Below are 25,358 nucleotides of genomic sequence, written 5' to 3' on the forward strand. Positions count from 1 at the left end.
AGGGCAAAGGAAAGAACATGGAGGATGCATTCTGGCAATATCAGCCTACTGTGTCTGGGACTCAGCTTTCCCAATTCCAAATAATAAGTGCTAGGAATTATTCATTAGACTTTGTGAAAAGATTTCTTGCAGTAATATTTATTTCAATATTATGCATTAACTAATATTAATTAAAATGTGGAAATATGTATCATCCAAAGTCCACGTATGTTGTCAAGAGAATCTAACAGAAAACTTTTTGTCTTAGAATCATGAAAGAGCATACAGGATTTGAGAGGTTTTTAAAAAAAGGAAAACATCAACATTTTCTTTCTCATTGTTCTGCACAACCAACCCAACCGTGCTCTCCTACAGTATATGAATATAAGGACAGTATAACAATATTGAATTAAGTCTAGAAAGTAAATACATAATCTGTAGAGAAAAGATAGGAAAGACTGAGAGGATAACATTTTGTTAAAACTTAATATATTAGTACTATAATTTTTATGTGAAGATTTTATGACCTTCTGTTCTAGTCTGAAACTCTTTCAGAATTACTGAAATAATTCAGTAATATTGAACTCTATGTAGACAATAATTTTTGGAATCAGAGCGCTATTCCCATTTTTACTTTAAACCAAATCTGTCATGAATCAGACTGGAAAATTACTCATCTAGTAGACCTGAAATAGTGTAGAATCAAAAAGTACTTTACATAAATATCGGTCATTATTAATAATAAAAAGGGCTTATTAGGATGCAGCTCATGTTCTGTGAATTAATTTTCTTTTCTTTTTAATTGACATAAGTGAATTTTCCCCCTTGGACCTCTCCTTCCTCTTTCTTCCTACAAAACCTGCAGTCTGTATTTTTTAGTTTGCTTTCTGGAATCTGACAACCTGGCTTTGTTCTATATTCTGTGCTCTTTTTATGATAGCTAAGTTGATAGACTGACTTCATCACCAGACATGCCAGGCATTTGTAACTGAGAATAGACAAGCATGAAGTATTGCATGAAGTATTGTTCCTCAAGAGGTATCTTAATATATTTGTTGGTATATTAATTTTTGTGTGATACATTTTTCATTAAAGAAGAGAGATTGAATAAATGAATCTTCCATTGTAACTGAAAAATTATGAAGGTGTTTTTTCACTTTGTCCCTTCTGGAACAGATACAATAGTCTTGTGTTTCCTGCTGAAAGCTCTGTCCTCAGTACAGTGTGCTTTTTCTAAAGGAATACTATAAATGCTTGAAAATAACAATGCAATACTGCAAATGGCAGGGACCTGTTACACACTTTTGTGCTTTTTTGTTGTTGCTGCAATTGTTAGCAGGATAAAGAAGAAAGCTGAATTTGGAAGCAGTGATCATATAGTTGAGTATGATCTTGTGCTGGACCCATCATTGTTTTTGACCTCTCTCCTGTATGATAGCATAAGGCTGTAGTAGCTGTTGTTCTAGTCAGTGGTAGCGTTTGTCATAGGGATCATCCATAATGGTTGACGCTCACAAATGAAGACTTGGCATGTGTTCTACTATGGGGTTGAGGAAGGCTTGTGTTAGTCTGTCACAAACACTTGGTTTCTGTAGGTGTTTTGGTATTACCTGTTAAGATAAAGATGCCAGACCTCATGGTTTGTAGTCCATTCCTCAACATAATCTTATAGACCCACATGTATTTTGTGACAAGTTTCTATCATACACATTTTGATCCATTTTTATGGGTAGCTAAGAATCTTTGCAGTTTGACTGGATGGATAGAAGTAGCAGCTAAATGGAACTTAAAAACCTGGAGAACAGGCAGCAGCCTAAGAGGAGTGGAGGTCTGAGTGACGTAGCAAATGCTAAGTAGAAAGGCAGTGGCAGCAACCCATGGGAACTGAAGTTTTGACAGAGCAGTTAGGCTGTGGAGTTGGCATAAAGGAGAGGAGAAAGGGGCTTCCTGAAGGGCAGCTCTCATGTTTTTAAAACTGGGCATTTAATATCTGTGCCAAAGCCACATATGTCAACCTGGCCCAACGTAGAAAAAAGCTACTGTTTTGCCACGAGAGCTGATAGTTTGTGCATTGGTGATGTTAGCTAATCTGTGCATATGCTTCGTGGCTCAGTCTGAGTAGTTCTTCCTGTTAGTGCAGATAGCCTACACCTCAGACTCCAAAATCACACTCGGTACTCACACTGCACTGAGACTGATGAATCCTAAATGGTGTTTGAACAAGAGGACCTGTTCAAAATACATTGAAAGGGGGATTAGTAAATTATTGACTAGTCTTGCAGATTGATCAGTTATAGTTTGATTGGTTTTCTTAGATGGAAAAAAATGTTTTTGTCAGTTCTAAGAAGGAACTAAGTGAGGGCCAGACATTGACTTTCAGGTCATCATTGCCTCAGGGACTTTGATTTGCTAGGGTTGTATAATGGTTGGAAAAAACATTGGTCATGTCACCTCTTCTCTCTAGGAGTTCAGCAACCCCCCGTCTTTTGCAGTAGATGCTTTCATCGAGGAGAAAAGAGGGAAGAAAGGGAGAAGGGAAAGAAGGGAATTAGAGATCTTTCATCTAAGGCACATGGAGGACAGGGAATGATTTGGGACAGCCAGCATGGCTTCACTAAAGGCAAGCCCTGCCTGACCCTAGTGGCCTTCTGTGATGGAGTGACTACATCAGTGGACAAGAGAAGGGCTACAGATGTCATTTATTTGAGCTTCTGTAAAGCCTTTGCCACAGTCTCCCACAATATCCTTTGCTCTGAATCGGAGAGAGATGGATTTGATGAGTGGACCGTTAGATGGGTAAGAAATTGATTGGACAGTCGCATCCAGAGGGTAATGGTTCAGTGACTCAAGAGTCCTGATGGGCATCGGTGACAAGTGCTGTCCCTCCGGGGGCTGTAGTGGAACAGTGTTAATATCTTCACTGATGACATAGATGAAAGGGTTGAGTGCACTCTCAGCTGATTTGCAGATGACACCAAGCTGAGTGGTGCTGTTGACACACCTGATGGATGGGATGCCATCCAGAGGGATGTGGGCAAGAAGTGGGCCTGTAGGAATATCACGAGGTTTAATAAGACCAAGTGCAAGGTGCTGCACCTGTTTTGGGGTGCCAGGCTGGGGGATGAATAGACTGAGAGCAGCTTTATTGAGAAGGTCTTGCGGGTGCTGTTGGATGAGAGGCTGTACATGAGCTGGTAATGTGCACTTGTAGCCCAGAAAGTCACATGTGTGCTGGGCTGCATCAAAAGAAAATGACAGGTCAGTGAGGTGAAGTGGTAGAGTTGCTCTTCATGTGAGAGAGCAACTGGAATGTACTGAGCTCTGCCCAGGGAGAGACAAATGAGTTGAGAGCTTATGGGTAAGAATTAAGGGACAGGCTAATATTGGTGACACTGTTGTTGGTGTTTACTGCAGGCCACCTGCTCAGGAGGAGGAAGTTGATGAGACTTTCTATGGGCAGCTGGAGATAGCTTCATGGTCACAAGCCTTTGGTCTCCTGGGGGACTTCAACCACCCTGGTATTTGCTGGAGAGACAACACGGCTCAGCACACACAGTCCAGGAAGTTCCCACAGATCATTGAAGATAACTTCTTGATGAAAGTGGTGGAAGAGCCAATGAAAAGAGGTGTGTTGCTGAACGTTGCACTAACAAACCAGGAGGGACTGGTTGAAGATGGGAAGGTTGGAGGCAGCCTTGGAGGCAGATGGTGGAACTCAGGGTCCTGCGTGAAGGAAGCAAAGCAGTAGGCAGGACTAGAACCCTGAGCTTCCAGAGAGCTATCTTCAACCTCTTCAAAGACCTGCTTAGAGGAATCCCACAGGATAGGGCTCTAAAAAAAAAGGGATTCAAAAAAGCTGGTCAATATTCAGCATCACTTCCTCCAAACTCAAGACCAATGTATACCTATGATCAAGAAATAAAGCAAGATGGCAGGAGACCTGCATGGATGAGCAGAGAGCTTCTAGCAAATCTCAAAACAGAAGAAAGAAATTTATGGGATGTGGAAAAAAAAACCATATGGGAGGACTATATGGAATATCAGCAGTTTATGCAGGGTTGTGACGAGGAAAGCCAAGGCCCCTTGGAATTGAGTCTGTCAAGGGATATCAAGGACAGAAAGAAGGGCTTGTACAAGTATGTCAACAGCAAAAAGAAGATTAAGAAGATTAAGGAAAGTATGGAGCCGCTGCTGAATCAGATGGATGTCCTGGTGATGGAAGACCCAGAGAAGGTGGAATTACTGAATGCCTTCTTTGCTTCAGTCTTTACTGCTGAGGCCATCCCTTAGGAATCCCAGACCTTGGTTGTAAGAGAGAAAGGCTAGAGAAAGGAATACTCCCCTTTGGTTGTAAAAGGTTGGGTTAGAGATCAGCTAGGGAGACTTAACACCCATAAATCCATGGGCCCTGATGGGATGCACCCATGGGTGCTGAGGGAGCTGGCAGATGTTGTTTCTAAGTCACTCTGCATCATCTTTGAAAAGTCATGGAGAAAGGAGAGGTACATGATGACTGAAGAAAAGCCAGTGTTACTCCCATCTTCAAAAAGGCAAGAAGAATAATTTGGGAAACTAGCAGCCAGTCAGGCTAACCTCGGTCCCTGGAAAGGTGATGGAACAGATCATTCTGGAGGTCATCACCAAGCATGTAAAAGAAAAGGTTATCGGGAGTAGTCAGCAGGGATACACCAAGGAGAAATCATGCTTGATTTCTGTGATGGCATGGCAGGATGGATGACGAGGCAAGAGCAGTGGATATTGTCTACCTTGACTTGTCTACCTTTTGACACTGTCTCCCATGACATCCTCTCTCTTATGAGAAGAGACTGTGGGAACTGGGCCTGTTTAGAGAAGACTGAAAGGGGTAAATATCTCAGGGGCAGGTGTCAAGAGGATGGTTGTGGAGTTTTCCTCTCCAGAGTGTTCAAAACCTGTCTCTAGATGTGTTCCTGTGCAACTCCAGAGGTCTCTTCCAATCATAGCAATCCTGTGATTCTGTGAACTGGGTTTGTTCAGCCTGGAAAAGGCTTTGGGGTGATGTACTTGGAGCCTTCCATTACCTGAATGGAACCTACAAGAAAGATGGAGAGGGACTGTGTACAAGAGGTGGAGTGGCACGACAAGAGGGAATAGGTTCAAACTGAGAGTAGATTGAGATTGGGTATTAGGGGGAAATTCTTTACTCAGAGGATAAGGATGCACTGGAGCAGCTTGCCAAGGGAATTTGTGGATGCCCATCCCTGGCACTGTTTAAAGCCAGATTTGATGGAGTTCTGAGCAACCTGCTCTAGTGAAAGGTGTTCTGCTCACAGCAGGGGTGTTGGGACTAGCTGATCTTTAAGATCCCTTCCAACACAGGCCATTCTGTGAATCTATAATTTTGTGATCCTCAGCATGAAAGGTCTTTCCTTTTCTGTGCCTCTAGGTTTAACGTGCGTTAGAAGGGTCAGATGAGAATGCAACCTCTCTTCTTTACACTAGGATTTTCTGTTGTCATGTGTTGGGTGATGTACCTGGAGGTGATGCTCAAGAGAAGGAACTCTTTGAAATCAGAGTTGCAGGGGGTGCTAATGTGGGAGTGTGATGCCAGATCCAGAATGTAACTGCTCTTGGCACTCTTCTCTTACATTTCAATGTTTTTTGTGAAGTTGAGCTTGAATATTTCAAAACATATCTGCTATGATAAAACAGCTTAGCTATGAAGGTATGAACTACTAGTAGAAGCTGTGTATTACCTTGCTTTTCTTTAAAGCTTTTATGGGCTAAGGGAAAGAGAAATCAGACTAGTATGACTGCTTTTATTTTAAGTTGATTTAAGTTTAAATTAGCTCATTAACTGAGTAAGAAGGGCTAAAAATATGAAAGTGAAGACTATATTTTCTACAACAGCAAGAAAAGCCAATATTAACAAGGGAGGGGGAGAGGGGAGGCACTGTTGCAGTAGTTCAGAAGAGACTGTCGGGGATTGCCTTTTGTTTTAGCTGGTTAACTAGTGATTTCTATGTGTTCATCAAATTTTTACTTTCTTCACAGCTTTAGTAGGCAGTATAACTGTTTTCCCTGGGTTTATATTTTGAACCTTAATGGAAATAATTTAAATGAAAAATCAGATTTTTTTTTGCTAAACATAATTTGCTTTAACAATTTTCCATTTTAAAAAACCCAGTGTCTAAGAATTGCTCCTCCTCAATTCCTACTGGTTGAACATAAGTAAGGAAAGTTCAAAAGCAGTGTTGTGGGTTGTTTTGTTTTTTTTTTCCATTCAGTTTACTTTTATGTTCTGCTTGTAATTTAAAGTTTACTTGAAAGGTTTTAATAGTTTCCTGCTGTGATCGCGCTTTTTCTGAGTGGAAAAACAGATGTGTATATTCAAAAGACAGCCTTGAAAATGTAATTGTAACTTACAAATAAGAGAATGGGTGTATGAACCCGTTATCCAAGGGTAAGATAGGGTGTGAGCTCACGGTACACCTAATGTAACTGCCACGTGCAAATGTTTTCCTGTAATAAAAATAAGGTGTTTTATCCTTTCCAGTGCAGCTGATCAAATATATCCCTGTTTTCCTGTACCCTCAAGCATCTTTATTGTGCACTCTTATCCAGAAGTACAGTAATGCACTCAAGGCCAAAATTTAAAAGGTGAAGATAAGTTTATGTTGGATAATAGGCAGCATTGCAGTGAGAACAATTCAGTACAGATACTTGGATTTTGTAGCTACCATCTTCAAGAGTAAAGCTCAGAATGCTGTTTTTTTAATTACAAAAGAGGTGATGTAAAAATGAAATGTGCTGTGGCTGGTAGCTGAGGCATAGGAGTCTGTTTAACAGAATGGTTTTCCTGGGTTATGTAGCTTGTGTGTAGCAATCTGGCACAGTTTGAAATGGAAGATTCAGGAATAGCCCACTTGAGTTTGATCTATTCGCAAAACCTTAAATACTTGAAGAAGTTTCTTTTTAACAATCTGGCAAAATTAAACCCAACTGCTTACATGTATAAACAAAAAATTATTGTTTTCTACTTTTAATACATAAATATATCAATGATTTGCAGTGTAGCTCAAAATCCAGTATTTACCTTCAGCTGTAAGTCTTTGAGAACACACTTCTCTTATCTTGTATTTCCACTTGGTTCAAAGACTTTAATTAATTTGTAACTGCTAAACTCTCTCTTCTTTGTGTCTTGTTCTAGGATATTTTTGTATTTAGACATGAACTTGCTCTCCTAAGAATATCTGTCTTCATGGGTCTAATAATATTAGGTGGAATAAGTCGACTCTTTTACACTCAGCTAATTGGTATTTTCACTGTAAGTATCTAATTTTAGAAGTATATATTAATTTTATTTTCAGTACAGTTAATAAAAACAGAAAAACAGATTGCATCTAAGGGAAGAATAGAAAAACACTTGCACTGTGAGGTACCTGTTTGATATGTGGTCTGTCAAGACTCTTGACACCAAGAAGTCTTAAGAAGCTTTCTAACAAACAAGTGTCTAATAAGTCTATCAAGTAAATTTCCTGATTTGTATTAGTAAAGTAAACCCATACATTGTCATGGAATTTTACAGTGTACAAGGTATGTATTTGCGGGTTTTGATTTTTGGTTTTATTTTAAACTCTCATGTATCTGGTCCGAATTATGTGACAGTGAGGCCCACTAATAAGTCATACATTCTGAGAATACAGAATTCTTGTTAAGTATTTTAATAAATATGCTTATGCTCATATCTCTTTAATTGTTTAACTTGGGAATATAACCATGTGTGATTTACGGTCCAAATGCATACTCTATATTTAAAGGTACCAAAAAAAAAATCTTTTGCATGGAAAAATTTTCCAGATAGATGAATTTGGTAATGTAATAAATATGTACAAGAAATTGGCTTTTTTTGGTGTAACATCCTGTTCTGTACATTAGAAGTTAATAACTTCCAGCAAATGTTTTAAAGTTGTCTTGTGAAGCCATATAAATGTTTAAAATACAGCAGTGTTGAACAGAAAGAGGACATTAGTTGGATCCATACCTGTCTGAAAAGGTGTATGGTCTTGCCTGCTGAACTTTTTTTTTGAAGACAGTAAAGTACAAGATGACAGCATCTTTCTGACTACAACTGATGGAGATCTGCCTGAGATTTCATTTGAAATTATGAAGGTTTGCACAGTATTAACCTTTGTACAAAATGGAAAACCTTCCAACTGTATTGTGTAATTCATTTGTATAGAATAAAGGACAAAAATTAGTTTAGTTTTTCCTTCTGTTAGGTAAGACAATAATATTGCTTTTTTTGTTTTATCGTATTACCTTTGCATAAGTTTACTGGCTTTTGCTCTTTCTGTGACTGTAGCTATGCTGTGTATTATTTTTGCCATTCTCCAGCTGCTCTACCAGATCGATTTCTGCACCTTCTCTCAACCCCCAGGTCAACAGATTTACATTTCTGCACCTTTACTCTGTGCCTGATTTCTGTTCCAGGGTCTTGCTGACAGGTTCTATCCTCCTTGTTTAAATGCAGACATACCACCTTTGTGTCTGCATCCTCTAGAGTTGGGATGTGCTTCTGAATTACTGCTATGCCTTGTTGGTTATCTAGCTGAAGTGGTACAGACCTCTGAATTCTGCTCACTGTCACTCCCGGTAATGGGAGAGATGGAAGCTCAGGAAGCCTGATTGTTCTGATACTGAAATATGGATGTCTTTTTGATTTCTGTTAAATGGATATATATGAGGAGAAACAAAAAGCGCATGTGATCACTACTACACTAAATCACAAAAATGATACAGAAGAAAACAAGGAACAAACCCTAAGTCTGTCATTCTGCTCTGTGGGCTGCCAGAAGCTAGACTTAATTTTTGCAGTGACCATCGGCATCCTTTCAGGTACTATTACTATGCATGAAATAAAAACATCTTAGACTGAAGCTGTTTCTATAGATATACCTGAAACCTGGAACGTTTCTGTTCTGACACAGGATACCAACTGTACTGCCTCTGCAACAGGCATGAATACCAATAAGAACCCAGTTGTTACCTCACCGTCCTGAGCCTTAACACCATCAGGCTATTGCCACCACTGCATGCTTATAAACTGCCCTTTCTTTCTATGTTAGTGGTCTCATATACTGTGAGGTACATCCTATTCACTTACAGAGCTGACAGCTACACTGGAACAGGTGTGGGCTAACAGCATTTTCAAGTCCAGCTCCCTTTTTTTTTTGTGCACAAATCATAATTGTTAGGATTGCTGAGCTGCAGTATGCCTGGATAGTCTCTTTTGTTGTCTTTGCCAATGTGAAACAAACATACTGCAGTAATTGTGGATATGGATGGTCTATGAGAGACAGATGCTGGAAAGTACAGAACTGCATTAAGACCTCTCACTGCACTCTACCTGCCCCCAGTAGCAGAAGGACTATTGTGCTTGCCTCATATGGACAAGTTTTTAGGCTTGTTGGGATTGCTGGGGAAGTAGAAATCCAGTACTGGGATCTCCAAATACTAATTCATTCACACCATGTGGATGGCGTTGCCTTGATTCATTGAAGAATGTAGGTTGTGTAGTCCATCCCCTACTTAAAGTGTTTCCATACCAGCAACGCAGTCGTCTTTTCCCTTTTCATTCCTTTCCTCATGATTCTAGAATTGGCAGGAATAAACAATACAGTCACTTTGAGGAAATCTGCTTGGCAAGAACTAGCCAGACTTCAAACGAACAAAGCAAGTCTGTTTGTTGAGGTTATGCTTAGTCTGCAAGTAGTGTCAGAAAATCTTTCTGTACAAATGGCTTTTGATTGCCAGCATTGTAGTATGGGGACTTGCTTCCTCCATAAGCAGTAACAGCTTTGGCTAGCCAGTGGAAAAGGCAGAGGAGAGGGCAGCAGGTGAGTGAGTAGTTTCTTTGCAGGCTCCCGAAAGACATGCCTGTGATGCATAAAATAGGGAAACAAAGAGTCTGGGTATATACCCACCCACAGTGCTGAGCTCGCTGTGTGGAAGACATACAAGTCCTGTAGAAGCAGTGAACCATGGTCACTAAGAAGCAGTGATGTTTCTACTGTGTACTGTGCTGAAGTTACTGTTCAGCATGTAACCTTCCTGTATAAATTCCTGTGTCTGAAATGAGGTCTATTTAAAATACTAAATTAATTATGAAATTAAACTTAGTATAAGGTGCAGATCAAAATTTAACAGAACACAGTAATTGAAGTGTAATAGTGCAGTTGAGGTTAATTTGAAAGAGACTCAAAATGCTTGAAGGCATGTATATGCACAGTTAAAGTATTAATGTTTGTTAAAGTATTCATTACTCCATTGCTGCTCTTGAGAGCATTAATTTCATTAGTTGCTGAAGCTGCCCAGAGGCGTGTGCAAGAGAGCTGGACAAGAGCATGGGCCTTTTGAAAAATGCTAAGCAACTTTTACTTGTGCTTGTACAGGAGAACAAGTAATACACATTTTCCTGGTTCATCCTCTATGCCTGTGTTTGCAGTTCAGCATAAACCAAGATTAATTCCACAGCTCCTGGATAAAAGGTATTTTTTAATAGGAGCAACAATCAACGTTGCAGCTCTGTGATCTAAAATTTGGTGAATACAAATGGTTGCTAAATAAGTCCAGCAAGTTCAGGTTTGTTGGATTTTAATATTACTATTTACTTGTATTTCAAATGCTGCAAAAATCGTATTTTTGGGAAAAAACCCCTAAGATTTATCAAACTTTAACCCGTTTGTAACAAAAATTCTCCGTAAGATAAACTTGCATGACCATCATTATATAATTTTCAAGAAATCAAGCCAATAGTTTTTGTTTCATCTTAGTAATATAAAGGCTGACTTCTTCCAGGAGTATAGGACATGCATATTTAAAAAAATCCCAAATCCTTGATCTTTGTATTTACAGAAGTTTATCCTTTTGCCACTTCAAGAAGATACATACAGTTTAATGTGTAGAGTAAATTTGCATTATGTGACTTTTGTGTACAGCATTTTTGGAAACAGAGTTACTCCTTACTAGAATCATGCTAAGTGGTAGATTGACAAGGTGTAAGAAGTAGCAGAAGGTTTGCATAGTTCCTTTAATAGGCATTTTCACCTCTTGGATACATTTTTTCTGAAGTCAAGAAATGTCCAGCTGAATGCATAATGAAAATGCATAATCCTGCAGCACGTTTTTCTGGAGTAGGACAGTAGCTAAAACAAAAAAGCAAAGCAGCATATTACCAAGTGCAGGTGAAGTTATTCAGCTGTGTGTGCTGGCACTTTGCAAAATTGAGGTGATTGTGCAGTTGCCTGATCTTCTGTGCCTATCATTGCATAGCTGTCATTGGTTATAACAGTAGATTAATTATTCAAACGTTCTTTAAGAAAAATACACATGTATTCTGCTCTTATCCTGTTTCATGTGTGTTCAGCAGATATTCGGGTGCTTGGAAAAAACACTCTCTGGTAAAAGTGAAAACTTTGTAACTTGTGTACTAAAATTGACTCTTACAGAGAGAATGTTCTTAAAGCTGTGCTGCTTGAGAAGGGGATGAATAGGCCAAGTAACCTACCAGACAGTAATTTCTCAGCATACTTTTACCACCTCTCTTATTGTGGTATCACTGTTAGGGTATCATTAGCTTAAGGCTATTCATAACTCATTTGGAGGTCCAGGAAGCCAAAGAGCAAAGGAGGTGACTTCCTACAATGAGAGAAGAACAGCTGGTTGGCAAAAACTGTCCTTAGAGGAACTTTTGACATGAATTGTTCCGATGAAGAGGGGAGCAGCTGAGGTGGCCTCTGTATACGGGATTAGTGCTTTCTCCCTAGAAACTAGCATATGTGAAACACACTTCTAGCAGAAGCGGCACATGGTTCTTTTCATCCTCCTTCTCCAGTTGCTTTCCCCAAGCTCTCTGTGCCTCTGATTTTGTCATCATCCTGAATTTTAACACTTCTTCCAGTATCTGTCTGACATTTGGATACTTTGAAAATAGAAGTATATAAGTTCCTCTAATTCATAAGCCTCTGAAATAGGGAGAAATTTAAAATTCTGCTTTAGGAAGTCTAGTATCCTAAGATGATACTTTTCTTAAAATCTCTGTATAACAATTAGTCTTCTTACTTATAAGTTTCAAGTTTCTAGAGAACTGGATAGAAGAATCTGTTTTACCTGTGAAGAAAACACTATCTGATGTAATTTCCAAAATGATCATGCATATATGTTAAAGGCCTGCTTGCCTTCTGTGCTTGTTAGTTGCTTTACCAGTCCTCTATTTCCTGTCATTACTTGTTGAATTTTATATTCCTTAACTGGAAATGAGCCTGTATTTTTACATTCTCAGGCAGCATGATATTTTGTAATGATTTTGTTTGAAATGATGTAGAAGCAAACTTAGCATAAAACTTAAGTAAAACAAACAAAAACTCAAAAACATATGACGAAGAATTTTGGCAGTTGCACCCTAGAAAAACTAGATGGTCTCTTACTGAGAGTAACAGCTGTAAAAATTATTGTTACCCTTTACTTCAGGCCTCTTCTAGCTGCTTGTACTCCGCAAGCAATTATTCATCTTTTGCCTCAATCACTACAGAGATAGCTCTAGTATAGACACTTTAAAACTCCATGAAGGTAGAGAGGTGCTTTTTTGTTGGTGGTTGGTCATAAGTATTAAAAGTACAATTTGTAGGTAAATTATAATTTTGTCTATTTCAGAAAGTTTTAAAATTTTCCACAAAAAAAATCCAAACTCTCTGTCTTGTGCAACTACTGCCTACACCAGTTAATGACATTGTATTGCAATGGTAAGTGCAAAGCTTATCTAGAAAACAGTATTTTGTACTTAAGCTACAAGAAAGTATTGAGAAGGATGTATCTGTGTTACTCATTTTTAATTCCAATTTTTTTATGAAGGTATATGTAATAATAAAATTTATCGGGAAGCTAAATCAAATAGTACCCAGAAACTTGCTTGCTTTCTCCAGACACATTTTCAACATGTCTTTTAATAATTCCTCTCTCATTTTTAGATGAAACAGATGTCTGTTTTCCTTTAAAAAAGCATGACTAACCTATTTATTTATAGGAAAAGGCATAGAAAATTCACCTAGGAAAAAAGTTTCTATTATCAACCTCAGATTGTTTCTGATGTATAATTGTTGGAGGTAAAGAACTCTTTTAAAAAGGGCTTTTTTTTCAGGATTTTTAGAGAAGGTGGAACTATCAGGATGCTCATGTGTATAGATCAGCAGATTAGCCCCTAGCATTTGCATTTCTTTCACTCGTATTCCATTGTTGCCTTAAGAAAGTACTTCTCTATGTCTTTCACATCACTTCAACAGTTAAATGATGATTAAAACCAGTTTTTCTATTTATACTATAAGATTCTGATATTGTTTATGTTTGATCTACAGTGTATTACTGTAACAATATAATAATATGGCATGCTGGTTTTTAAACAATGGCCTCTCTGATTATTTTCATAGTTGTTCATATCTAGTTTTTTAAAGCTGGTACCTTTTGCATATGTGAGGTTTTCTTCCTCTCAAGATCTGTGGTGTTCTTTATTTTGTTGGCTGCCACCTGTCTGAAGCAATCAGCCACTTCTTTCTCCTTCTCTGTACAAAAGGAAAATCCGGTCTTCCCATGTATGGTGGAAGGTAACAGGATAATCAGTTCAACAGTGATCCTCTGATGTCATTGTGGGAGCCCTGTAAAAGCGGATTATCTGTGACCCAGATAAAATAATTAGAAATTACTTGGACACTTACAAATAACTGATCTACTAATCTCATTTCCAAAGTTAAAAAAGGCCTGTCTCTCAACGTAACACTACCAGATGTTTCAGTTAAACAGCATCCTTTGCAGAGACTAATCTGAACCCTAATTTTAGAGGATTACCTCTGATTGTTTTTATTTTAAACACTAAACAGTGTTTTCATTTTTCCATATGTTCTGACAAACTATTTCTGTGGAAGAAATTTTCTTCATTTTTACACTATGGTCCACTAAATATGATTTAATGTGGTTTATGCTAGTATTGCAAAGAAAAACTTTTCATTGAAATTATTTAGTAATGAACTTTTTTCTTTGGGGCAGAACTATTTAATGATGGGCTTTTAAAAATTCAATAGATACCATGTGGTCTTTGTGCAAGGTAGTGGATGTGTTATCATAAACTAAGTGGACAGTGACTTTATTAATTAAATTAATGCTACCGGGGTTTCCTGTTAATTAACTGTTTGAATGGTGTACAGTGATATGCCAATATCCTGTTGCATCAGTACTGTGTGGATGTGGAAAAGAGAAATTTCTCTTTATTTGCTTTGGGGAGGATGGAAGGGAAAATGCTGTTCAGCAGCCTGTCTGGTGCACAATATGATGCCTACCACATAATTTTTTCCCCTTAGAAGCATTTTAAAATGTTGTTTTTTATTTTTTATTGTTGCAGTGTTTCTCCTTTTCACCTTAAAGTAGCAAATATATTTTACTACTTATTTTTTCAACCTTTTTCCAAAGGTTGAATTGCAAAATAGAGGCAATGTAGCTGCAGTTATTCTATTAATAAAATCAAAGGCTTTTTAATTCTTTGCATGTTTTATAGCACTGATCCATTGCTGATTTAATATGCAGAGTGCACAAGTGATCTAGTTGTGCTGAAATGCTTTTTATCTTTAAAAATAAGTATTTCATGATTAAAATATTTGTAATCATATCTTTAATCAGATAATCTATTAAATACTATTTTGATTAGTGACTACTGAGGGCTTTTCCTGTTTTTTCAAACATGGCAGAAGTGTAATCAAGGAACTATTAATCCTCATAATTAAGTTTAGCATATTAAAAATTAGGATTGGTTGGGGAAATTAGGATTTCCAGGCAAGCACATTCTTTACCTGTCTATAATAAAGTGTAAGATATAAAGCAACTGTAGAGGGAGAGCAAAGGGTATATAAACTATAAACCCAAATGGTAATTGGAAATTAGAGATGCAACAGAAAATAAGTTCATGTTAACATTGTCTGTCTTCCTCTTCCCCATTGTTCTTAAACCTTCCCCTTTTCCGGTCTCTACCTTTAATCCACCTATAGGTAGATCTCCTATTAGAAGACTGCATAAGGTACTATAAATTAAATAGTCAGGAATTAGTAATGTCCTGGTCTTTGAATACAATTCTGTTAACTGTATAAATTCTTTTATATCTTTACCTTATTTTTCTCAAATAGACTAGCAATTTGTTTAACATTTTTATGAATGTATCCTGACAGTCTTAAACACATATTTACCATAAAAATAAACTATTAGTTTATTTTATAAAAACTCTTTTATAAGCTATTTAAAATGTTAAAGTCAAGTGAAGACAGTCTAAGTGGCAAAAGATCTCATCTGTTTCATTTAGGTCACTACATGGTCTTAGGTAAATGTGAATACTTTTATTGAAGTTAATTGTTTACAATATTATAAAGAAAAAGTGTAAGTTAGAAAATTTTATTAAAAGAGATTTTATACTGTTCAAGGAGTATAAAATATCATAGAATATCAAAAGTATCCCCTGTTCATCACTCAAGGAGGAATTTCTTTTACAGCTCAATTATTTTTCTAATAGTAAAGGAAGTACCTTTAACCAGTTGAAAATAAGTAACTATAAAAATTATGTTTGAGTGTTCTGGAGGCTGAATACATTTTGTTTAAATATTGCCTGTCAGATTTAGACATCAGACCATTAAAATTACTTCCGTGTGAAGATCAACAACTAGCCTTCTTAAGTGTTTTTTTCCCCTGCTGGTTTTGTAAGTACATTTTGTACTTACATTTGTAAGTATCAAGAAAAATAATGTTTTGTCACATATCTTGTCATGTTGTACCAAACACACCATGGATTTGAACTAGGCTGAAGTTAAGAGATCTGTTTGTATTGCCTCCTTTGTAGATATGTCCCTTATTTTTTACCAGAGGTTTTCTTTTCACTGAATCATTTTCTGATACATACGTTGGAAATTTATTTATCTGAATTAATCAGAGCATAGAAGAGAGCATGACCATTCCCTAGATATTGCATAGTGTAACTTCATTTTTCATGTAGCACAGATTTAAAGTTAAAACAGAACTAGTGATTTTCAGGCTGAACATAATTGTAATTGATAAAATTAATCATATTACCTTTTATGATGAGAAGACTAGATTAAGAAAGAAATGCTAAGAAGTGACCAAATGCAAGCCAAAAATGTATTAAATTCCAAAAAAGAAAATTTCTGAAAGATGAAATATTTTTTCTATGTTCAGTATTTTATATTCTTCAACTGCTCACTTGTTATTTGCATACATAAAGTGAAAGGATGTTAGGTAGAAGGAATGAAAAAATGTATTGTTCATGTAGAGGGTAAGTCTTGAACTTTCAGATAAAAGCAGTGGCTGCAAGTCCAGGAAGGCTTGAAGGTTTTGTGTTTTTTTTTTTCTTCATCATACTTTTCTGCTGATTCATCTCTGTACTGAGCCTTTGAAAATACTAAAAGCATAATATAATGCTTACATTCTTCTGCTGCAAGTATTTAGTAGAGCTGTATTGATTTCATGTCACTTCAAGCAAACACAGAAGAAAAACTGAACCAGGGATTGTGGCTGCATGCTTTGGAGTTAGTCCTGTAAGTTACGAATTACAACTTCCCCTTTGGAAAACATGAATCAGTAAGAGAAAAATATTCTTTGTGTGTGCTTTTTTTCATGATAAATTAGTTCATGATGAAACCCATCCTGTAGCACAGTTTGTTACACAGTGCATGTGATCTTTTAAATTTTTTTTTCAGGCAGTTAGTTATGCTGATTAGAAACATAGATGTGAAAGATACATTTCTCTTAGGAGCTGACGTGGGTGCATTCATTTGCAAGCGAATCTGAAGTTGGTCTGCAGAACTCGGTGCTCTTACATATGTCTCTCCATTCCTCTGCTTCCTTTTATAGCAGTCTTGGCCATGGCAGTAGCTTACTTAGAGTAAACCAGCTGCTCTTACTTGTAGTGTGTCCTCAAAGTGAAAAAAACCCCATTCCTCCTCCCCTCAGAAGGAACACTTTGCACTTTTCCTGATATTCTAAACTGATATATTGTTAATTATTCCTATGTTTATTTCCTCTAATTTCTTTTGCCTTTCTCACTAAGGTATAATATTTTTTCTCTAGATGCTTTAAGATGCTTATCAGAGAGTATGTATTTCTGAAGAACCAAGTGCAGAAACAATAGTTGTTTCTAATCTGGATTATGACTTTGGGGGTCCTGATGATCCATCATGTGAAATTAATTAGTTGTGTGTTTGTCAATTTCATCTTAATTTTATCTAAAAATTTAAAGGGATTTTTAGAGTTAGAGATTACTAGGACTCAGTAGATATGCCATGTTTGCTCATATTAAGTTATTTTCAACTTTTGGATGAGTGCCAATTCTCCAAAAGGTTTTAACATTAGCATTAGCTGTGAGTCTGGAAAAAAAAAGTCTTAGCAGAGTTCTATTTGTATTAATAGTAATCCAAGCTGATAGTAGATGCAGACAGCTAAAGCCTCTTAGGCTGGACACAGTAATTCTGATGTTGTAGCAAAACCTTGGTATACATCGAGTGCATAATTAAGAGAGATGATATTCTGGTTGAAAGCCATTTGTGAAATGTATTAATGAGCAGAACACCTTGTCATTCAGAAGAATAGTGGTTATTCTGATCTCTGTTGCCAAAAGAAGAAAAATTCATGTCTGAGAAGAAAGCCTTAAATAACAGGTCAAAACTCAACTGTGGTCCTCTCCTTTTCCTTCATCTCCTATCTCCAGAGGGGCTACTGACTTTCCTGGGGTGCTGTGAAGTTTCACTTTCATGTGAAAAGGTAATTTGGTTCACTCTCAAATGAAAGTACATTTCAAATGAGCCTGTTTGGCAGCAGTGTTGGGGGAGGGAAGCTATGAGGGGCATTTTGTGTCTTAAGTTCAGTCACCAGCATTTGTGGAGTGGCTAAGCTTCAGAGCGATGTTTCTTCCTATTCCCTCCAGCCCTAGTCTGCAGCTTTTAAAATGTGGCTGTAAAGTTTTTTTAATTTGGAAAAAGTATCTCAGAAGCAAAGGACTCACTGCCCAGTAAAGCAAAAGTAAACTGAAGTATGTGTTGGCATTTTAAGGAAGGGGGGGAAGGAATGAGGCAGGGAATGAGGGAAGGGAAGGGAAGGAAGGGAGGGAGGGAGGTGGAAAGGAAGGAAGAGAAGTAAAGAAAGGAAGATGGGGAGGGAGGAAGGGAAGGGAAATCCTTAATATCTTTTAAAGGTGTGAAATCTTGACAGTCTTTTCTTACAGTCATTTTCTGCAGTTACCTAATGAGAATCTTTCAGGTCTTGATAACATGCCATGACAACAATTAAAACAAAATACACCTTTCAGTTCCCAACCAGGAAATTCCTCCAAAAATCTCAAACACAGTATTTTGGGGAAGAGTATAAGTGTATTGATGAATAAGCAATATGCAGAAACGTATCAAAAAGCCCTATTTAAGGTATTTGGTCATATTACTTCTGCACACAAAACTGGTTTAGGACTCCTTTTGTGAAATGATAGCGTAAATCTTTCATAGCTACAAATCAATTTAGAGTCTGGACTAGGATGCTACTGTTTTATAAAAAAAAAATATTTTTCATTGTTGCTTTCAAACATACCAATATTATTTTGTACTATTGGGTAGACAGCTTTGAGTTGACGAGAGAATAATTCCTAGAGCTGAGATATTTTTGCAGTTACAGAAGGAGCTATAGAATCTCACGAAAATGCTGTTACTACCTTGCTGAAGTGCCATGGAAGTAATCTCTGTGTTTACTTAGTCCTTTTTATTCGGAAGGCTGTGTGTGAATTTCTGTGGTCATCAAAGGTGGTGTTTGTTCTGACAAAAGCTGGACAAAAAGGCAGCCCAGGAAAGCAGAATATCTCTGTGCTGTGCAGCCAGGTCCTGCCCTAACAAGGAGAATGCATTGTATCTTGTGATGCTTTCCTGCTGCTTGTGGCAGGTGAGGGGAGATATGCTGGACAGGCCCATAAGGTGAGAGGAGCAGCAGTTTATCTGTGGAAATCAAAACAATAGACAGTGTTTACTGTCTGCTGGCTCCAGTCTTTCCTCCCTCACTGTTAAGTGGGAGTTAAAACCCATCTAATGATGGGGTGAGAATGATTTATGTAGTTTGCTGTGGGCATACCTTCTCCGCAAACAGAGAAGATCTTCTGCATCCTGGTGGGTTGGAGTGAGAAGTGGGGACTTCTCTCCTTTGCCATAATGTGTCTGGAATTCAGCTAGGTAGGCTGTGGGCAAAATTAAGATTTTTGCCATTTGGCGTGTTGTAAGGGTTCGTGTTCCGAAACTCATCTGAGCTGGGAAGTGAATTTAGAAGGACAGAATTTGGCAAGGGGAGTTGAGGTCACCCAACTCTGGTGAGCAGGGAAGCAGCTTCCTGTACGTTATTTCCCACTCTCATTCATCCTTCCCCCTTAAAACTTCAAAGAGGGGCAGAATCCCAGCAGGGACTGCACTGAATTGCATCCACTGATGGCAGGAACAATCAAGGAACACAGTATGGTTTCTATTGCTAGGTTGTGTTTCCAGGTGACAGTGAAGTTGCAGCCTAATTAAACCACAGTCCTTGTGTCTCTATGTGATTGGGACAATTGAGACTAGCTCTTGGTGCTATTCAAATGCTAGTATAATCTGACAGGTGCATTATGTCCATGCCCGAATCAAAGAATAGTAAAGGAAAATATCAAACTACCAATGAACAGGAGTTGAAACCACAAGAAATATTTCAATTATTGTATTTTGGACTTCTTGAGCGATTTTGGGACATAAAGAACTATGAATATGTATTGAAACCCTAAATAATACTCATTTCCAAAATAATTTTTTTTGTGAAATATAGAGTGAAAAGTGAGGGAAAAAAATTTGGTAGTTTTAAAAGTTTTATTTGGGGATGATCTAAGCTGAAATTGATTTGTTAATTATAAAACTTGGTGACATAATAAATCATGTTAAATAAAGACAAATATGAATTTAAGTTGCTCTTAGCTGTAGGGTTACCTTCACTCTGCACGTTATTTAGCCTCTGCTACATATTAAGGGAATAATTTGTATATTTGTTATTTAACTGTAGCAACTATGAAAGTCATGGTATATTTCCAGTGGTACTGTTTGCATTATAATACTCATGAAGATAATGATTTTAAAACCTCTTACTAGTTCCTGCTTTTCAAAATACTCCATCTGTGTTAATAGTTGTATTTTACTAAATTTTCCTTTGGTTATCTGAGTGGACTACTTCAAGTCTGGAATGGGTGCTTGTGAAAGGTATGGCACGACTGTACCTTATACACATTGCTTCTAAATGTCCCATGAATTAATTGTAGTATCTGAATTAATTTTAGCTGTAGTAGTGCTATAAGTTTTTGTTGACATTCTTTGGTATTGTAATCAAACTACACAATATAATTTCACGTCATGTGTGTAAAAATCACGTAACAAACTGAGTAATCTCAGATTCATTTAAAATTAATATGCCATTTAAGTAATATGCAATCTACTGAACTAATGTCAAAGCAGTGTACACTAATAATTGATCCCCAGCTTTATTTAGTTGCTTTTGTATCGACATTTTAACAGTTAGAAATGTAAATAAATACTTCTTCATTGTGTTTTCTTTTCTTCAACAGGATACTACAAGTATAGAAAAAATGTCAAACTGTTGTGAAGACATGTAAGTTCTGTAAAATTTTTACATTGATGAAATGCTAAAGGAGTTGCTGTTATTTGAAACTGGGTGAGAGAGTAAAGGAACTGAAGGCACTTTGTTAACGTGATTCTGCATGGTAGTGTGCCTTGTACTTCCTATCTTTAGCAGCAGCTCACTAATCTTTTAGTATTGGTTGTACACAAAGTAACCTCCCTACGCAAACCCAGTGGAACTATATTTTCTTTCAAAAGTACAGATCAAAATATACTTTCTGCTGTGTTTTGGCATACATTTCATTGATTCTGAGGTCTCCTCTGCTTCAAACGTTGCTTTTGTTTCATTGATGACCCAGATAGTTTCTGTTCTCCAAAGTTAAGTCTCAGCTGCATGCCGTAATGAAAGAAAAGTTGTATTTGTGACGCTGAGACACAATTCATCAGAGTCCAGAAATGGATCCCCAGCCAACCTACATTGTTCTAGCTGACTGAAGTGCACCGTGGGCATGCTGTCTTTCACTAATAATGCTGTCTTCTGTAGGTCGAGGACCCGAAAGCCATGGCAGCAGACCTTCTCAGAAGTTTTTGGCACTCACTGGAAGATCCTGTGGTTTATTCCTTTCAGGCAGAGGCAACCACTGCGAGTTCCCTACCACTTTGCCAATCATGTCTAAACAGATGGATGGTGGGCACAGATGGGTCCTCCATGCTGGAAGTGCGTTACAGGTTTTATGATAATAGGACTATGACAGTCTTAAAGTCAATTAAAATCCAGTTGTAGGCATCACAATGTGCCCCAGGCATTATTTTAGTTGTGGTGTTGATTCTGTTCTGAGATTAATGCAAATTGATTGTTTAACTTTATGCATATTTAATTTCAGATTAGCTTTCCAAAGAAATTTCTTTTGGTTTTGAGATTAATACCAAAAGCAAATGACTGAAATGCACTCTTCCTCTATTTGTTTGATACTGGCTCTTTTTCTTTTTTTTACCTTTTTTTTTTTTTTTTGTAGGAAGCACTGAAGTTTACATTCATGGTTAGATTTCTCTCCAAGTGTCTTATTTTGCCTTGAATTTTTTTTAGTGTTTTTATCAGCAGGTCTGTCTAGATAATGTCTTTTTTTTTCTGCATGTGTTGAACTGATACTGCCAGTTATTTATGATATGCAATAGTAATCCTGCAGCACCGTACTATAAAAGGCAGCATTTAAAACTGAGGCAGACTACTTCCTAAACCTTTCTCAGAGAGGTTTTTATAAATACACATAAATGTGTATGTTTATATAGAGAAGTCTTACATCTTACAGTTATCTTTTGGCCTAGATATGATTTTAGTGAAAATTATTCATGTCTCTATGTCAACAAGTGGGATTAAATATTCCAGGGTAAACTGTCCAGATAGGAAGTGTGTTTTCCCTATATCCCAAGGCTTTATTTGCAATAATTCAACAAAGAAGTTGCATGGTGCAAATACTGGAATGCTTACTTTTTAAAAATGCAGATGTAGTTAGTTAGCATAATGTACCATAAAAAAAGAGTATATTGTCAATAAAGTTATAAATTTTATATTTTCTTTAGTAATGATTAGCTGGAAGTCTGAGTGTTTGTATATTGGAAATACAAATATTTAAAATATTTACACATAAATATAGATTTGTTACTAACGTGTTCAGTGAAATATACTAACTCATTTAATAGGGTATTGCGTTGATGTAGATAACTTGTTGTTCCTTTAAGTATGGAAGTAGTTAACCAAAGAAAGCATCCTTCATATCTGGTAAAATGACAACAATTGCCAAAGTACTGGTTCGGCCTTTCTGTATCTGGAAAAATTATGTACTTATTTTAGCCGTCTGTATCTGTACAAATATCAACATGAGATGATTGTGGAAAGTACTGTGAATTTCTTCTAGAAATTCAGTGGTTTTAGTTATGCTGCTTATGATGTTTGTTGCATAGTCTAACAGGACTAGGATCCACCTTAAATGGCAGCCATGCAACTGGACACAATAAAATATACAAAATCAGGATTTAATATATGTAGGTTGTGTAGGAAGTAATACTTTATTTATGAACAGTTCATCAAAAAATGAAGGGCAAGACTTGTCATGAGTGGTGTTTGTAACAAATTTTAAAAGACTCATTTGTAATGCAGTTTCTGCCAATGTTAGAGGTCCCTTTATTGAATTAACAGATTTTGATGATCCACTCACTGGCAGTTCCAAAGGGTGCATCTTAAAAATCACTTGAATTTTAAACTTTTGTAAACTTCTAACATTTGATCCAACTTTACTTTTCCTCTCTTTTTAAAAATAGATGGATTGTTTTATTGTTTTAAATTTCAAGCCTAATGTTCAACCATTTTTTTCATCCCAGTTTTAGTGAGCCTAGACTTTCTTTAAGGTGGTATTGGCAGCAATATTTAAACAAAAGACTGGGACAGTGCTGGAAATCAAAAAGAATGTGGATACACATAATAAAGTAATGGCTGTATTCTCTCCCCTCCCCCCTTCTCTTTTTTTAAGGAATACCACTATTATAGTCTCTGGTATATACAGGGGGAATAATAGCAGTTTCATTTCCCATGCCAGTATTTAAATGAGTGAAACACAGAAGCTTTTTAGAAGATTTTTCATGCTAATCAGTTATCGTAGTTAGCAGATTTTACTGTTCTGAACCTTATTCTGAAAGAGGATCACGAATTTAACTATTTTTTTTTTTACATTTACCGTGGGGACATATAATTGTTTCCCGGCGTTACCGTATTACCGAAACAGTGCCTGGAGCACCAAACCTGCCGCACAGAGCGCGCCCGACGGCGGGAGCCTCGGTGGCGAACAGAGCGCTTGGTTCGTGCGCCCGGTGCGCAGCCGAACAGCGGGGCGCTGCAGTTCCGCGGGCTCCGGGGGGATGGAGGATCCGGGAGCATCCCGTGTCCCGGGGGCCGGGCACGAGCACGCGGCGTGGGCACGCGCCCCCTGTCGCCAGTTGCCCGTCGCGACAGCGGCGATGCGCGGCCCGAGAGGGGCGAGGGACCGCTCCCCGGGAGCCGAGCAGAGAGCCCTGGCCGTGAAAACCTTGCCCGATTCTCCAAACGAAATTCTGGAACGAAAGTGTTGTTTTCGCAGATTCGCGACGCCTCAAATGTTCCTGTATTGGATTTTTCTTTTTTTTTCTTTTTTTTTTTTTTTTTTTTAAATCTGCTTTTTCTTAGCCTCCCATCCATCACAACATTAGGAATCAATATGTAATACGATTAAGGCTGCTAGGTCTTTTCTGCCCCTTTTCTCGGTATTTAGAGAACAGAAGAGAGAATTCGGAGGATCTTCATATTTTAGGAGGTACTGAACTGTATTCTTTGAATGAGAGTCCTCTAAGAGGGTAAAATGAATAAATTTAATTTTTTTTTTTTACATTAACTTAATGACCATATCAGGTTATTAGTTTATCAGAGTAATGTTTCTGAAACTGATTCTCAGAAAGAGTTGTTCCATCAGAAGAAGATCAGGTGGACTTTTATGATTTAATTTGAAATTCTTGAATCCATTGAACCTTTCCTTTGAAATCCCACTTCTTTCCCTCCAGGTCTCCTTTATGATTTTTTGTTTTAGTAGAAACTGCATTCGTCGTATTGATTAATGTTTGTCATTGTTAGGCATTTTAAAAAACTTATGGACAGTGTTACTGAATTTCATCCTAATATAATATCAGAACGACACATGCTTCATTGAGCACAATGGATATTAGCTTCTGACTTGGCAATGTTTGATTTCCTGAGAGGCACAAAGAGAAGTTAAAGAACGAATTAAAAAGCCCCTGGAAACATTTGAGAGCAGCTAGTTTATTTGCTGTGTGGGGTAGCTCCTGGTAGGACCAAAAAATGCTACCTACCTATCTTCTCGTAATATCAGGGATTGGAGATTCCATTTGAAAAATCCCCATGTCTATAATAAAAGATAATGCATTAAAGAATGTCTATGAACCTGTCCTCAGATGTACTGCTTTGAAGTAGAGGTTCCATCTCACAGCTACTAGGGTAATTCAGATACACAGTCGTTTTCAATCTTGAGGAGAAGGAACTAAGAACCAATTTTTAGGATGGAGTTTAAACTAGGCAGCTTACTCCTTGTTATGCATCTAGAGGGGGCAGACATGACCAGAAGATTCATAAAAGCACAGAGAAAATGGAGATGGGCCAAAAGTGTTGTTTTGATTTGATATCAAAGTTTACCAGTTGAAGTCATTGCAAAGAGCAGGAGTTTCTGTCATACATTTGAGGATGCTATCAATTATATGGATTACTTAACTTGGCTATTTCCACTTTTGTGTTCAGTATGCACTCAATTTCACTGCAGTTCACTGGTAGGAGGCCAACGTAGCTTCATTGGAGCAACACAAATAGAGTTGACTGTTGGCAATTTTCTCAATATCCCAACTGGAAATATCACTGCATTCCTTATTTTTTTAATGTTTTTTTTGTTTTATTTGTAGGGTGTGGTCTTGATCTTTCTGGACAAAGATTGGTGCTTATTCTACATATATTCCCATCAATAATACTGGATTAGCACTTCTAAACTATTCCTAAAATAAAATCTAAGTGCCCTTTCTGAATAAGAGCTGCATAAAACAATGCAGATCTTAATTAGTGCCACCTAGTACTTCTCATTCTCTCTT

The 25,358-nt window shown here is 37.4% G+C and overlaps 1 protein-coding gene across 6 annotated transcripts in view; it reads left to right on the plus strand.

Annotated features, from left to right (window-relative positions):
* The window catches only part of ZDHHC21 (zinc finger DHHC-type containing 21), a 50,797-nt gene that overhangs the window by 15,655 nt on the left and 9,784 nt on the right, over positions 1-25,358 (plus strand). For 4 of the 6 annotated variants that reach the window (XM_027670645.1, XM_027670644.1, XM_027670643.1 and 1 more), the window contains 2 exons: positions 7,169-7,285; positions 20,669-20,712. In XM_027670645.1, coding sequence (XP_027526446.1) covers positions 7,169-7,285; positions 20,669-20,712 — 161 coding nt within the window. Of the gene's footprint in view, positions 1-7,168; positions 7,286-7,963; positions 8,046-20,668; positions 20,713-21,225; positions 23,771-25,358 lie in introns of those variants that run through there. The other 2 variants (XM_027670647.1, XM_027670648.1) reach the window with 2 other exon arrangements.

The sequence above is a fragment of the Neopelma chrysocephalum genome, unplaced genomic scaffold (assembly GCF_003984885.1).
Source record: "Neopelma chrysocephalum unplaced genomic scaffold, ASM398488v2 Primary Assembly neopelma1_96921, whole genome shotgun sequence".
NCBI lineage: Eukaryota > Metazoa > Chordata > Aves > Passeriformes > Pipridae > Neopelma > Neopelma chrysocephalum.